Raw genomic sequence first — 13,277 nt, 5'->3', positions numbered from 1 at the left:
ATGTGTGGGCTCAGGGTAAGCTTCTAAAATGCTCAAATTTCCCTCTGGCAGTGTATACCAGTGAAAGCTCCAAACACAATACTTTCTCAGGTGTTCATTCTATATTGTTTGTTTTAATAAATGAAAGGTATCAGATATTAAAGCTACAAGGCAGTGTTATTTGAATGAACATCGCTGTCTGTGGTTTCTAACATTCATTGTTTATGCTGAAATGCTGCCTTTTTAACTTTGACTGAGGCCTTTGGAATGGTAACTGATGAACTAATAGATACACCAACACTTGGACACGGCACACATTCCAGAAAGAGCAAAGGATTGCAAAGCTCAAGATAGGAATTATGAAACTTGTCTCTATCTGATGTTCAGGAAATATCAGATTGTGTAAAGATATGAGGGAATTGCAATTCATAATAAGTGATCCAGAGAATGGGACTTCAATACTAACATCAGCCAAAGGCCATGCCAGTTGAAATAAGGGAAAGATCATTTTTGGCCCTTTGCTGGTAATGAGTTTAAAGAAAGATGACTGGGTTGACTATCTAAATTTTCCTCTTGAAAATGCGCCATCCAGGATGCTTTTTTTCTCACTCCTGATGTCTGATAGTAAGATCGATCAATCTCCAGAATGCTGCCAATAAATTATTGTGGATGCTTTGCTCTGATGATAAACAGCTGAAAATGTGTTGCTGGAAAAGCGCAGCAGGTCAGGCAGCATCCAAGGAACAGGAGATTCGACGTTTCGGGCATGAGCCATTCTTCAGGAATCTGAAGAAGGGCTCATGCCTGAAACGTCGAATCTCCTGTTCCTTGGATGCTGCCTGACCTGCTGCGCTTTTCCAGCAACACATTTTCAGCTCTGATCTCCAGCATCTGCAGACCTCACTTTCTCCTATGATGATAAACAGTATTGATTTAAAATTTGAAACTCAGGTCTGGTAGCATTAGTGGAGAGAGAAATGGAATTAACATTTCAAATCCAGTAACTCTTCTTTGGAACTCAAGTAAAATTAATTTAGGAAAGGTAGAATAAAAACAGTTAAAGACCAAAAGAACTGTGGATGCTGTAAATCAGAAATGAAAATAGAAATTGCCTAAAAGCTCAGCAGGTCTGGCAGCATCTGTGCAAATAAATCAATGTTAACATTTCGTATCGAGTGATCCTTGTTCAGAACTTTCTCAAACTGTATTGAGGAATTGCTTTTCCGGCAATTTCTGTTTTTGAATAAAAATTTTTAACATGGATAGACCGAATAAGGCTGTCCAGTCTGTGAGGGACCATGTGCTGACTATGAGTAATAAAATTAGTTCCAGTGATGAGATATTATCCTATGTTCAAATGACAATTAGTCTTTGCCATTGTTACAAAACTTTTTTTTTTGAAAAGGCAAGTCAATTAGTTGTTGCTAGAAATTTTAACAAAATATTGATTTAGTTATCCAGGGCATTGAGAATTAAGCTCTGAAAGGATCAGATACTAAACTGCCATTCCTCAGGTTTATGTACTGGATGTATTCTCTGGCATTGAATAATTTGTGCAGCTCAGGAAACTTGTAGATGGGACATAATTAAAGTTTGCATGTACAAGAATATGAGAATGTGGCTTAAAAGTTTACAATGATAATAACTAATGGAGTTTGACCTTATTGAATTAAGTGTTATAAATAATCAAGAACTTCCAAACAGAAGTGCCAGGTATTTATTTTGCATTTTAGACTTTGTTATGGTCTCCATCTCTGGTATTTATTACATAATCCATTTCTGTTTAAGAATCAATACTCAACTGGTCAGTTTGGATGAGTAGTTCTTAACAATGGTGCAAAAATGGACAATGCTGCCATTATCATCTTGGAAAATAACAGACAAGGTTCGAGTTGTAGCCATATCCACTATGAATGTAAATGTAACTGAGGCAATGGAAAAGATTTGCACCAAAAATTGAGAGTCCTTATGAAGTATGTTTTGAAGTAATGTGGGGAAAGGCAACAAACAGCTAATGCACATCTAGGTCTCACCAAGAGTAATGAGATAAATGTCCAGATAGTAGGTTTCATTGACTTTTTTTTGTGGGTTCAAGGTTGGCCAATGAAATCTCCCTCCTCCTCTTCAAGATATTCCAATGGAATCTTTTATGTTCCACCAGAAAGAGTTTAATATTTCTGAAGCCAACAGCACTGATACTATGGAGCTCCTTTACTGCTGCCATGAAGTGTCAGTTTTGATTTCATACGTTCAGTTCTCTGGAGTGAGGCTTGAGCTGTCCAACCTCAGACTTAGGCACCAGTGATGTGACTGAGTCAGTACTGATGCCTTTTTCTTCAGTGAGACAATAGAAAGGAATACTAAAGGCGAGAGAAAGAACGACCTTATGAACAGCTGCAGCAATGAAAAGCGCACCATAGAAATTGAGAAAATGGGAGATGTTGATAAAGACCTGTGCATCAGGCCTCAAATTAAAACCAAGTAATTAGATTAGATTACTTACAGTGTGGAAACAGGCCCTTCGGCCCAAGAAGTCCACACCGACCCTCCGAAGCACAACCCACCCATACCCCTACATTTACCCCTTACCTAACACTATGGGCAATTTAGCATGGCCAATTCACCTGACCCACACATCTTTGGACTGTGGGAGGAAACCGGAGCACCCGGAGGAAACCCAAGCAGACATGGGGAGAACGTGCAAACTCCACACAGTCAGTCGCCTGAGTCGGGAATTGAACCCGGGTCTCAGGCGCTGTGAGGCAGCAGTGCTAACCACTCTGCCACCGTGCCACCCACAATGTTGGTGAACTGTTTTTCACCCTTTAGTGTTGTCGAGAGGTTTCCGAGGAACATAACTTGAGTGTTTGGGTGGGTGTTGGACAGCCAAGGAAAGGAGGTGAAACTACTCTTATGTGACTTCCCACTCTTACCATCTTTCTGGGTTCCAGAATAACTTCTGCACAAGTACCTGAAAGAAACTTTGCATCCAGCTCCATTTAAGTCACAGAATATGAGTGGGTCCTGGAAAATTAGAAGGTAAATTACTATCCTGTATGGTACCAGCAGGACGAAGATTGTGTTGGCAGTCTCTGAACACTGATTGGGAGTTAAGGGACAGGAGCTTCCGGTAAGACGAAGCTGGAGTAGGGCCTTTGAGTCTGGGGCTCCTCTGCTCCACTCACTTTTTTTTTGTTTCTTATCTTTTATTCTCCTCTATTTTTTCCTTTTGTAAAAAATTTTGTTTTACTTACCTCTTTGTGAAGAGCTTGGTCACGGCGACAGCATTAGCACGTCGGCCCAGCTGTGTGGACTTGTAGCAGTGATGTCGGAGACAAGTCTGGGTTTCTGCCAGCTCTGCATCATTGAGGCAGAATGATGGTTACTGCACTAGAGGCGAGTTTGGGTTCCTGATGGCATTTGCATCCAGTGCAGATTCGAGGAGACAGTGGCAGAGGTGACTTAGGCCCAGTACAAGGCCTGATAGCATCACCAGCTGCTGCATTAATGAGCTGGGCCCCAAGTGGACTCATGGCAGCGGTGGAGTTGAGTATGGGTCAGTGTGGTACTAGGTGGCAACAGTTGCGTCTGCTTTGGCAAGGTCCAGTGAGAATTCATAGTGGCTAGGGTGTCTGTAAAGGTGAGAAGGTGCTGAAGAGTGACTACTTTCATTCAGATAGTGGCACAGCAAAGGAGATTCCCACCTGGCCACCAGCCCCATGGCCCATGACTGATCACTTAACAAGAAGGACTGTTAAGTTGGAGACACTTCCTTTTTGTTTTCCGCCTTTTGTTTTCTATGTTTTGGTTTAGTTTACTGTGTTTTAAGGTGGTGCTGGAGAGTAGGGATCCTGTACAGTACCTTCTACTGTATCTTTGTACCAAAATACACGTGACAATAAATAAATGAAATGAAATTGAGGCCTGTACTCGGAAACTGGGAATGCGATTGGACTGAGCATCCAGGTGGATTTGGGTTATACAAAGCACTGTTTGGGAGCCTTCCAGCTTACCTGCACCCAATCAGAAACGTGCGAGAAGGAACATTGGGTCCAAACTCTGACTTAGTAATGTGGTGTAGATTCTGAGAGAGTTGGTTACAACTGACTGATAAAGCTTTCCAAGGTAATGGCTTAGATTGGGTAATCTCCATAATAAGACAATAGGATGCAGGAGCAGAAGGAGGCCATTCGATAGGATCTTGGCTGACCTGATAATTCTCAACTCCTTTCCTGTCTCAATCCCATAACCCTTGATTATTTAATGATAGGAAATCTGCCTAGCTCAGTATCCAATATACTTAGCAATTCAGTCTTGCCAGCCCTCTACAGACAAGTATTTTGCAGTTGTGTGCATTTCAAATGTTGCCAGCTAAGAACTATCCATAATTTGTTGATGGAGCACAGCAATGTTTTCCTTGCTAATAATAGATTTATTTTTGCATTGCGTAATTTGTTCTTGGTTTTTGAGTAGGATAATTCAATAATAATTGACTAGATTGCCCACTGTTTTAGAATATAGAACTGTATAGCACTGTACAGGCCCTTCGGCCCACGATGTTGTGCTGGCCTTTTATCCTACTCTCAGATCAGGCTAACGTACATACCCCTCATTTTACTAACTTCCATATGCCTATCCAGGAGTCGCTTAAATGTCCCTACTGTATCTGACTCTACTACCATTGCTGGCAATGCATTCCACGCACCCACCACTCTGAGTAAACATAGAACATTGAACATTACAGCGCAGTACAGGCCCTTCAGCTCTCGATGTTGCGCCGACCTGGGAAATTAATCTGATGCCCATCTAACCGACACCGTTCCATTATTGTCCCTAACGATGTCCAATGCCCATTTAAATGCCCTTAACATCAGCAAGTCTACTACTGTTGCAGGCAGGCCATTCCACACCCCTATACTCTGAGTAAAGAACCTACCCCCGAGATCCATCAGCCCTCAATTTAAAGCTATGTCCCCTCGTGTTCACCTTCACCATCCCAAGAAAAGGCTCTCACTGTCCTCCCTATCTAACCCTCCGATTATCATAAAAGCCCTGATTAAGCACCTTTCAATTTTATTCTCTCCAGCGAAAACAGCCTCAGTTGCCCCAGCCTTTCCTCATAAGACCTTCTTCCATACCAGGCAACATCCTAGTAAAGTTCCCCTGAACCCTTTCCAAAGCTTCCACATCCTTCCTATAATGACCAGAACTGTACACAATACCCCAGGTGTGGCCTTATCAGTATCTTGTACAGCTGAGGCATGACCTCGTGCCTCTGAAACTCAATCTCCCTCCCAATAAATGCCAATACATCATATGCCTTCTTAACAACCCTATCAACTTGGGTGGCAACTTTTAGGAATTTATGCACCTGGACACACAGATCTCTGTTCATCTACACTGCCAAACGTTTCACCGTCAGCCCAGTACTCTGCATTCCTGTTATTTCTTCTGAAGTGAATTACCTCACACTTTTCCGCATTTAACTCCATTTGCCATTTCTCCACTCAGCTCTGCATCTTATCTATGTCCCTCTGTAAACCACAACATCCTTTCACACTATCCACAACTCTGCCTACCTCACTGTCAGCCGCAAATTTACTAACCCATCCTTCTCCAGATCATTTATAAAAATGACAAACAGCAGTAGTCCCAAAACAGATCCTTGCAGCACACCACTGCGAACTGAGCTCCAGGATGACCATTTCTAATCAACCATCACCCTCTGTCTTCTTTAAGTGAGTCAATTTCTGATCCAAAAGAACTGACCGCCGAAATCTCCCCTAACACTTCCTCTAATTACCTCGTGATAGATATTTCTGCCATGGGAAAAAGTCTCTGGCTATCCACTCCATCTGTGCCTCTCAACATCTTGTATGCTTCTATCAAGTTACCTCTCATTCTTCTTTGCTCCAAAGCTGGTAAACTCCAGTGGACCTGCCAGGATATTTTTGGAAAGTCGCAAACATAACACCATTTTTTTTTAAGGAAAGAGGGAGTGAGAATTGAGTATAGTGTTGGGACGTCACGTTGCGGCTGTACAGGACACTGGTTGGGCCATTTTTGGAATATAGCATGCAATTCTGGTCTTCCTATCAAAAGGACATTGTGAAACTTGAAAGGGTTCAGAAAAAATTTACAAGGATGTTGCCAGCGTTGGAGGATTTGAGCTGTAGGGAGAGGTTGAATAGGATGGGGCCGTTTTCCCTGGAGTGTTGGTGGCTGAGGGGTGACCTTATAGATTTATAAAATCATGAGGGGCATGGATAGGATAAATAGATAAGGTCTTTTCCCTGGGGTGGGGGAATCCAGAACTGGAGAACATAGGTTTAGGGTGAGAGGGTAAAGATATAAAAGAGGCAGCTTTTTCACAGAGGGTGGTACGTGTATGGAATGAGCTGCCAGAGGAAATGATGGAGGTGAGTACAATTACAGCATTTAAAAGGCATCTGGATAGATATATGAATAGGAAGGGTTTAGAGGGATCTGGGCCAAGTGCTGGCAAATGGGACTAGAGTAGGTTCGGATGGCTGGTTGGCATGAACGAGATGAACTGAAAGGTCTGTTTCTGTGCTGTACATCTCAATGACTCTGAGTGTGAGAATGAGAAAAGTCCTAGGTCTCTCAAGCTTTTCCATAAGATATGCTCTCCAGTCCAGGCAGCATCTTCGTAAATCTCCTGTGCACTCTCTCTCAAGCTTCCACATCTTTCCTATAATGAGGCGACCAGAATTGAACACATTATTCCAAGTGTGGTCTAACCAGGACCACAAGGCTTGGTCTTTTAAACTCAATCCCCTGTTAATGAAAGCCAACACATCATACACCTTCTTAACAACCCTGTCAACCTGGGTGGCAAATTTGAGGGATCTATGGACATGTATACTCCAGACTGCCAAGAATCTTGCCTTTAACCTTGTATTCTGCATTCAAATTCAACCTTCCAAAGTGAATGATGTCAAATCTTTCCAGGTTGAACTCCATCTGCTACTTGTCAGCCCAGTTCTGCATCCTATGAATGTCTCGTTGCAGCCTACAACAGTCCTCAACACTGTCCACAACTCCACCAACCTCTGTGTCATCGGCACATTTACCAGCCCACCCTTCCACTTCCTCATCCAGGTCATTTATAAAAATCAAAAAGAGCAGAGGTCTCAGAACTGATCCCTGTGGAACACCACTGATCGCCGAGCTTCAGGCTGAATGCTGGATCCCAAGGAAAGCTAAACACATAAATAGAAAGCAGGTCATAACACCAGTGCTTCGCCAGAGGCTCACTGATGATGTTACCTAGTATGGTGATGAAACGTCCTAAAAAGAACCTTCCAGTTCAATGAGCAAACCTACATCTAGGCTGAATACTTTCCATCTATCACCACCCTTCCATGGGCCAGCCAGTTCTGTATCCAGACAGACAGATCTCCCTGTATCCTATTCCTCCTTACTTTCTAAATGAACCTACCATGGGGAACCTTATCAAACACCTTGCTAAAATTCATGTATACCACATCCACTGCTCTAACTTCATCAGCATGTTTTGTCACATCATCGAAGAATTCAATAAGATTTTTGAGGCATGACCTGCTCCTCTCAAAACCATGCTGACGATCTCTAATCAAACGATGGATTTCCAAGTAATCATAAATCCTGTCTATCTTTCCTACCTATGTAATGGGCTGAACCTTCCTGTATTTTAGAAAAGTATTGATTTTGGGAAGTGCCATGGCGGGATTTTCCCCATGAAACATGGCAACTTTTTTCTCACAGTTCTCTGCTGTTAACATCGTTAATTATGGATCACTCCTCCAAAGCATTGCAATCTTGTGATCAGCAGGGGTGACAAAGTCTACCCATGCCAGGATCTTCTGAAACTCCCTCCAAGACTACCATATTTAAACCCCAATTGCTCACCATTTCAAAAGCTGCCAGCCAGTAACTGCACATTGTTTTTGGCAGTAAAATTCTGCTACAATTCTGGACAATGCTAAGAGGAGGAAATCATTAGAGCAGTTCATCCATAGGGGCTTGAAGGCCCTGGTAGACAGGGTGCTGGAAAGGAGGTTTGTCCTTTTTACTCTGCATTGACAAAAGAGACCGCAGCAACAGATTCTGCAGGCCTAATCTGAAAGAACCACGAGGGCAGTGCAGTGTCCACACTCCATAGGAACACCTTTAATGGCCATTCTTTGCAATTCTTCACGTCGTTCAGATGCTGTAATGTCTAATGACTTCATATCATGTAACATTATAATTGAATTTTGAAACTGGAGCCTCTGTCAACCACCAAAGCATTTTGTATATCTTAGCATGCAGTTAAAAACGTCCTGTCTTATTTCAGGTCTGAAAGAAACAACAGAAGCAATAGTAAAGAAGAAAATAGAGAAAGGTAATGTACTGACTCCGTGGGAACAATACTTGGAGAAGAAAAAAGAGAAAAGGCAACAGAAGAGAAAGAAAAAGACCAAAACTGAAGATCAAGAGGTAATTGGTCATTTATAATGTTGATATCTTATTTCCTCGTCATTGCAAAGAAAATGAGGCAAAGTTGGTGATCCTTGATACAAATATGATAAATTTCTGGTGAGTAGCAAATATTGGCTGGTCCCCAAAGACTGCTCTATTTACTTCAAAACCACGTCCCATGCTTAAATAATCTTTTTAATTTATAACTTGAATGACAATCGGGGTATCAGCCATTTTTAAAAAGAAGGCAGGCAGCATATTTTTAATCTTTGTGCGACTGCCAGGATAAACATCATTAAGAGTCTTCTGTGATTAAAGCAAAATAAACGTCTTCTTGATCCACCCAGAAAGTTGGAAACTCACTTTGATCATTCAAATTTGTCAAGTTTAGGAATGTGCATGCTTAATTTCACTGTTTGGACATTTTCAGAAGAGAAGTAAATATTGGATTAGTGTCTCATACTTGTTTGATTCATGCTTTTCAACGTGATTGTTGGTAGGATCGTTCTGTTAACTGGATGATGGGGTTATGATACCTTTCATTAAATTGTCCATTAGCCCAAATTTCAGCAATATTCAAACTAATCCAAATTGTTTGAATTAAGAAATAGCTTTTTAAATCCCTGTTTCCGTACATGTCTACGATTCTACATTGTAATATTCCTCTTGTAACTTTTTTTCTAAATATGAGAAGATGGAGGGGTGAAACATACTTTGAAAGTTGGAAAAATCAGTAAATAAATGGTTTATGTGAAAAGAATAAATAGACCCTGTTTAAAAAAAAAATTGGAAGGATAGTCTGGCCTAATGGGAATTATGCAATAAACTGCAACTCAACATCGGAAGAGGGTAAACCAACGTATCAAATTCCTATTGAAGTTGTAAAATGAGAAATCCCTGAGTTTCCAGCTGAATTGCTTTGGTGATTTCCATTTTATGGATGTTGAAACTCAAGTGCTGGCAATCTGTTAAATTAATACTTTAAACGTTTGAAGATAGTGGGGGGTGGGGTGTTTGGCAACCTGATTTAAAAGTTTCAATTTACGCACTTCTGAGAAGAAACCTAGCAATTTGGCCAAATCATGCGTATTGCACAGGATTGGAATTTTCTCTTCTAAATCTTGCAGATGTGTGATTGAAACGGGCCTCTTATGAAAGGTGCTGAGGGAATTTAGTTTTCAAAAGATCAAGGAGGATAATAGCATCATATGCGTTCCAGATGCTTTGGATAATTTTGTAAAGAAAGTTGCCATAATAGGTGATCAAGCAAAATTGATTACTCCCCTTTGCTGGTTTATTTAACACTATCAAGCAATTGGTTTCTTATGAGTGTAGAGAATAATCAATTTGTAACCATTTTCATTCAATTCTATTAAAAAAAGGTTTTATCAAAACTTTGCATCTCACACTCATCAGGACAATTCGCAAGAATACCAATTTAAACTACAGGATGAAAGGAGAATGTTAATTAGATGGGAAGTGGATTGTGGTAGAAGCAATATCATGGAGAATATATCAATTCAATGATAATTAACAGTTATAAGAGGGACAGGAATGGTTGATGGAGGTTCCTGGTTACAGATATTTCAGTAAGATTATGGAGGGTGGTAAAAAAGGAGGGGGTGTGGCGTTGCTAATTAGGAATGGTATAATGGCTGCAGAAAGGCAGTTTGAGGGGAATCTGCCTTTGGAGGTAGTATGGGCTGAAGTCAGAAATAGGAAAGGAGCAGTCACCTTGTTGGGTGTTTACTATAGCCCCCCCAATAGCAGCAGAGATGTGGAGAAACAGATTGGGAAACAGATTTTGGAAAGGTGCAGAAGCCACAGGGTAATAGTCATGGGTGATTTCAACTTCCCAAATATTGATTGGAAGCTCTTTAGATCAAGTAGATTGGACGGGGCGGTGTTTGTGCAGTGTGTCCAGGAAGCTTTTCTAACTAAGTATGTAGATTGTCCGACCAGAGGGGAGGCCATATTGGATTTGGTACTTGGTAACGAACTGGGACAAGTGATGGGCTTGTTAGTGGGTGAGCATTTTGGTGATGGTGACCACAATTCTGACACTTTCACCTTGGTTATGGAGAGAGATAGGTGCGTGCAACAGGGTAGGTTTTACAATTGGGGGAAGGGTAAATATGATGCTGCAAGACAGGATGTGAGGAGCATAAGTTGGGAGCATAGTCGGTCAGGGAAGGATGTTATTGAAATGTGGAACTTTTTCAAGGAACAGATCATTGATATGTATGTACCTGTCAGGCAGGAAAGAGATGGTTGTGTGAGGGAACCTTGGTTGACGAGGGAGGTTGAATGTCTAGTAAAGAGGAAGAAGGAGGCTTACATAAGGTTGAGGAAACAAGGTTCAGACAGAACGTTGGAGGGATACAGGATAGCCAGGAGGGAGCTGAAGAAAGGGATTAGGAGAGCTAAGAGAGGGCATGAAAAATGTTTGGTAGGATCAAGGATTACCCGGAGGCCTTTTATGTGTATGTAAGAAACATGAGAATGACGAAAAAGAGGGTAGGTCCAATCAAGGACAGTAGTGGGAGACTGTGTATTGAGTCGGAAGAGATAGGAGAGGTCTTGAATGGGTACTTTTCTTCAGTATTTACAAATGAGAGGGACCATATTGTTGAAGAGGAGAGCATGAAACGGACTGGTAAGCTAGAGGAGATACTTGTTAGGAAGGAAGATGTGTTGGGCATTTTGAAAAACTTGAGGATAGACAAGTCCCCCGGGCCTGACGGGATCTATCCTAGGATTATATGGGAAGCAAGAGAGGAAATTGCAGAGCCGTTGGCAATGATCTTTTCGTCTTCACTGTCAACAGGGGTGGTACCAGGGGACTGGAGAGTGGCGAATGCTGTGCCCTGTTCAAAAAAGGCAATAGGGATAGCCACGGGAATTACAGGCCAGTTAGTCTTAGATTAGATTAGATTAGATTACTTACAGTGTGGAAACAGGCCCTTCGGCCCAACAAGTCCACACCGACCCGCCGAAGCGCAACCCACCCATACATATACCCCTTACCTAACACTACGGGCAATTTAGCATGGCCAATTCACCTGACCCGCACATCTTTGTGACTGTGGGAGGAAACCGGAGCACCCGGAGGAAACCCACGCAGACACGGGGAGAACGTGCAAACTCCACACAGTCAGTCGCCTGAGGCGGGAATTGAACCCAGGTCCCTGGCGCTGTGAGGCAGCAGTGCTAACCACTGTGCCACCGTGCCACCGTGGCACCCACAAATGGAAAGGGTACTGAGGGATAGGATTTATGAGTATCTGGAAAGACACTGCTTGATTAGGGACAGCCAGCACGGATTTGTGAAGGGTAGGTCTTGCCTTACAAGTCTTATTGAATTCTTTGAGGAGGTGACCAAGCATGTGGATGAGGGTAGAGCAGTGGATGTAGTGTACATGGAATTTAGTAAGGCATCTGATAAGGTTCCCCATGCTAGGCTTATGCGGAAAGTCAGGAGGCATGGGATAGTGGGAAATTTGGCCAGTTGGATAGAGAACTGGCTAACCAGTCGAAGTCAGAGAATGGTGGTAGATGGTAAATATTCAGCCTGGAGCCCAGTTACAAGTGGAGTTCCGCAGGGATCAGTTCTGGGTCCTCTGCTGTTTGTAATTTTCATTAATTACTTGGAAGAGGGAGTCATTAAATTTGCAGACGATACGAAGATTAGTGGAGTTGTGGATAGTGAGGAGGGCTGTTGTCAGCTGCAAAGGGACTTAGATATGATGCAGAGCTGGGCTGAGGAGTGGCAGATGGAATTCAACCCTGTCAAGTGTGAGGTTATCCATTTTGGAAAGACAAATAAGAATGCGGAAAACAGGATTAACGGTAGGGTTCTTAGTAAGGTGGAGGAGCAGAGGGATCTTGGGGTCTATGTTCATAGATCTTTGAAAGTTGCCACTCAGGTGGATAGAGATTGTAAGAAGGCCTATGGTGAATTAGCAGAGGGATTGAATTCAAGAGTCGGGAGGTGATGTTGCAGCTGTACAGGACCTTGGTAAGGCCACATTTGGAGTACTGTGTGCAGTTCTGGTTGCCTCACTTTAGGAAAGATGTGGAAGCTTTGGAGAGGGTGCAGAGGAGATTTACCAGGCTGTTGCCTGGAATGAGAATAGGTCGAGAGTGCTAGGCCTTTTCCTCCCACAGTCCAAAGGTGTGCAGGTCAGGTGAATTGGTCATGCCCATAGTCTTAGATAAAGGGGTAAATGTAGGGGAATGGGTGGGTTGTGCTTCGGCGGTTCGGTGTGCTCTTATTGGGCCGAAGGGCCTGTTTGCACACTGTAAGTAATCCAATCTAAGTAATCTAATCTAATTTTCTCATTGAACGGCGAAGGATGAGGGGTGACTTGAATGAGGTTTATAAGATGATCAGGGGAAAAGATAGAGTAGACAGTCAGAGACTTTTCCCCCCGGTACAACAGAGTGTTACAAGGGGACATAAATTTAAGGTGAAGGTTGGAAGGTATGGGGGGATGTCAGGGGTAGGTTCTTTACCCAGAGAGTGGTGGGGGCATGGAATGCGTTGCCTGTGGGAGTGGCAGACTCAGAATCATTGGTGACCTTTAAGCGGCAATCGGATAGGTACATGGATAGGTGCTTAAGCTAGGACAAATGTTCTGTGCTGTATTGTTCTATGTTCTAGTTAATTGCTCTGCAGTATTTAAATTTTAAACCAGGCTACTGGTATTACCCTGAGAAATGAACCAGCGAATAATTGTCACGTAGTTTGTTGAGTTGAAACAGACAGTGATATATATGACCTTTGAGCCCGAAAATCTATTTTAAAATTGGTTATCAATATAATTCCTCACTCA

At 42.4% G+C, this 13,277-nt stretch overlaps 1 protein-coding gene across 1 annotated transcript in view; it reads left to right on the top strand.

Moving 5' to 3' along the window:
- Nucleotides 1-13,277, top strand: part of esf1 (ESF1, nucleolar pre-rRNA processing protein, homolog (S. cerevisiae)) — an 83,428-nt gene that overhangs the window by 45,668 nt on the left and 24,483 nt on the right. Inside the window, exon 10 of the mRNA XM_060831088.1 lies at nucleotides 8,318-8,460. Coding sequence (XP_060687071.1) covers nucleotides 8,318-8,460 — 143 coding nt within the window. The remainder of the gene's footprint in view (nucleotides 1-8,317; nucleotides 8,461-13,277) is intronic.

Source organism: Hemiscyllium ocellatum, chromosome 10 (genome assembly GCF_020745735.1).
Source record: "Hemiscyllium ocellatum isolate sHemOce1 chromosome 10, sHemOce1.pat.X.cur, whole genome shotgun sequence".
NCBI lineage: Eukaryota > Metazoa > Chordata > Chondrichthyes > Orectolobiformes > Hemiscylliidae > Hemiscyllium > Hemiscyllium ocellatum.
This window is presented reverse-complemented; position numbering and strand designations above follow the sequence as displayed.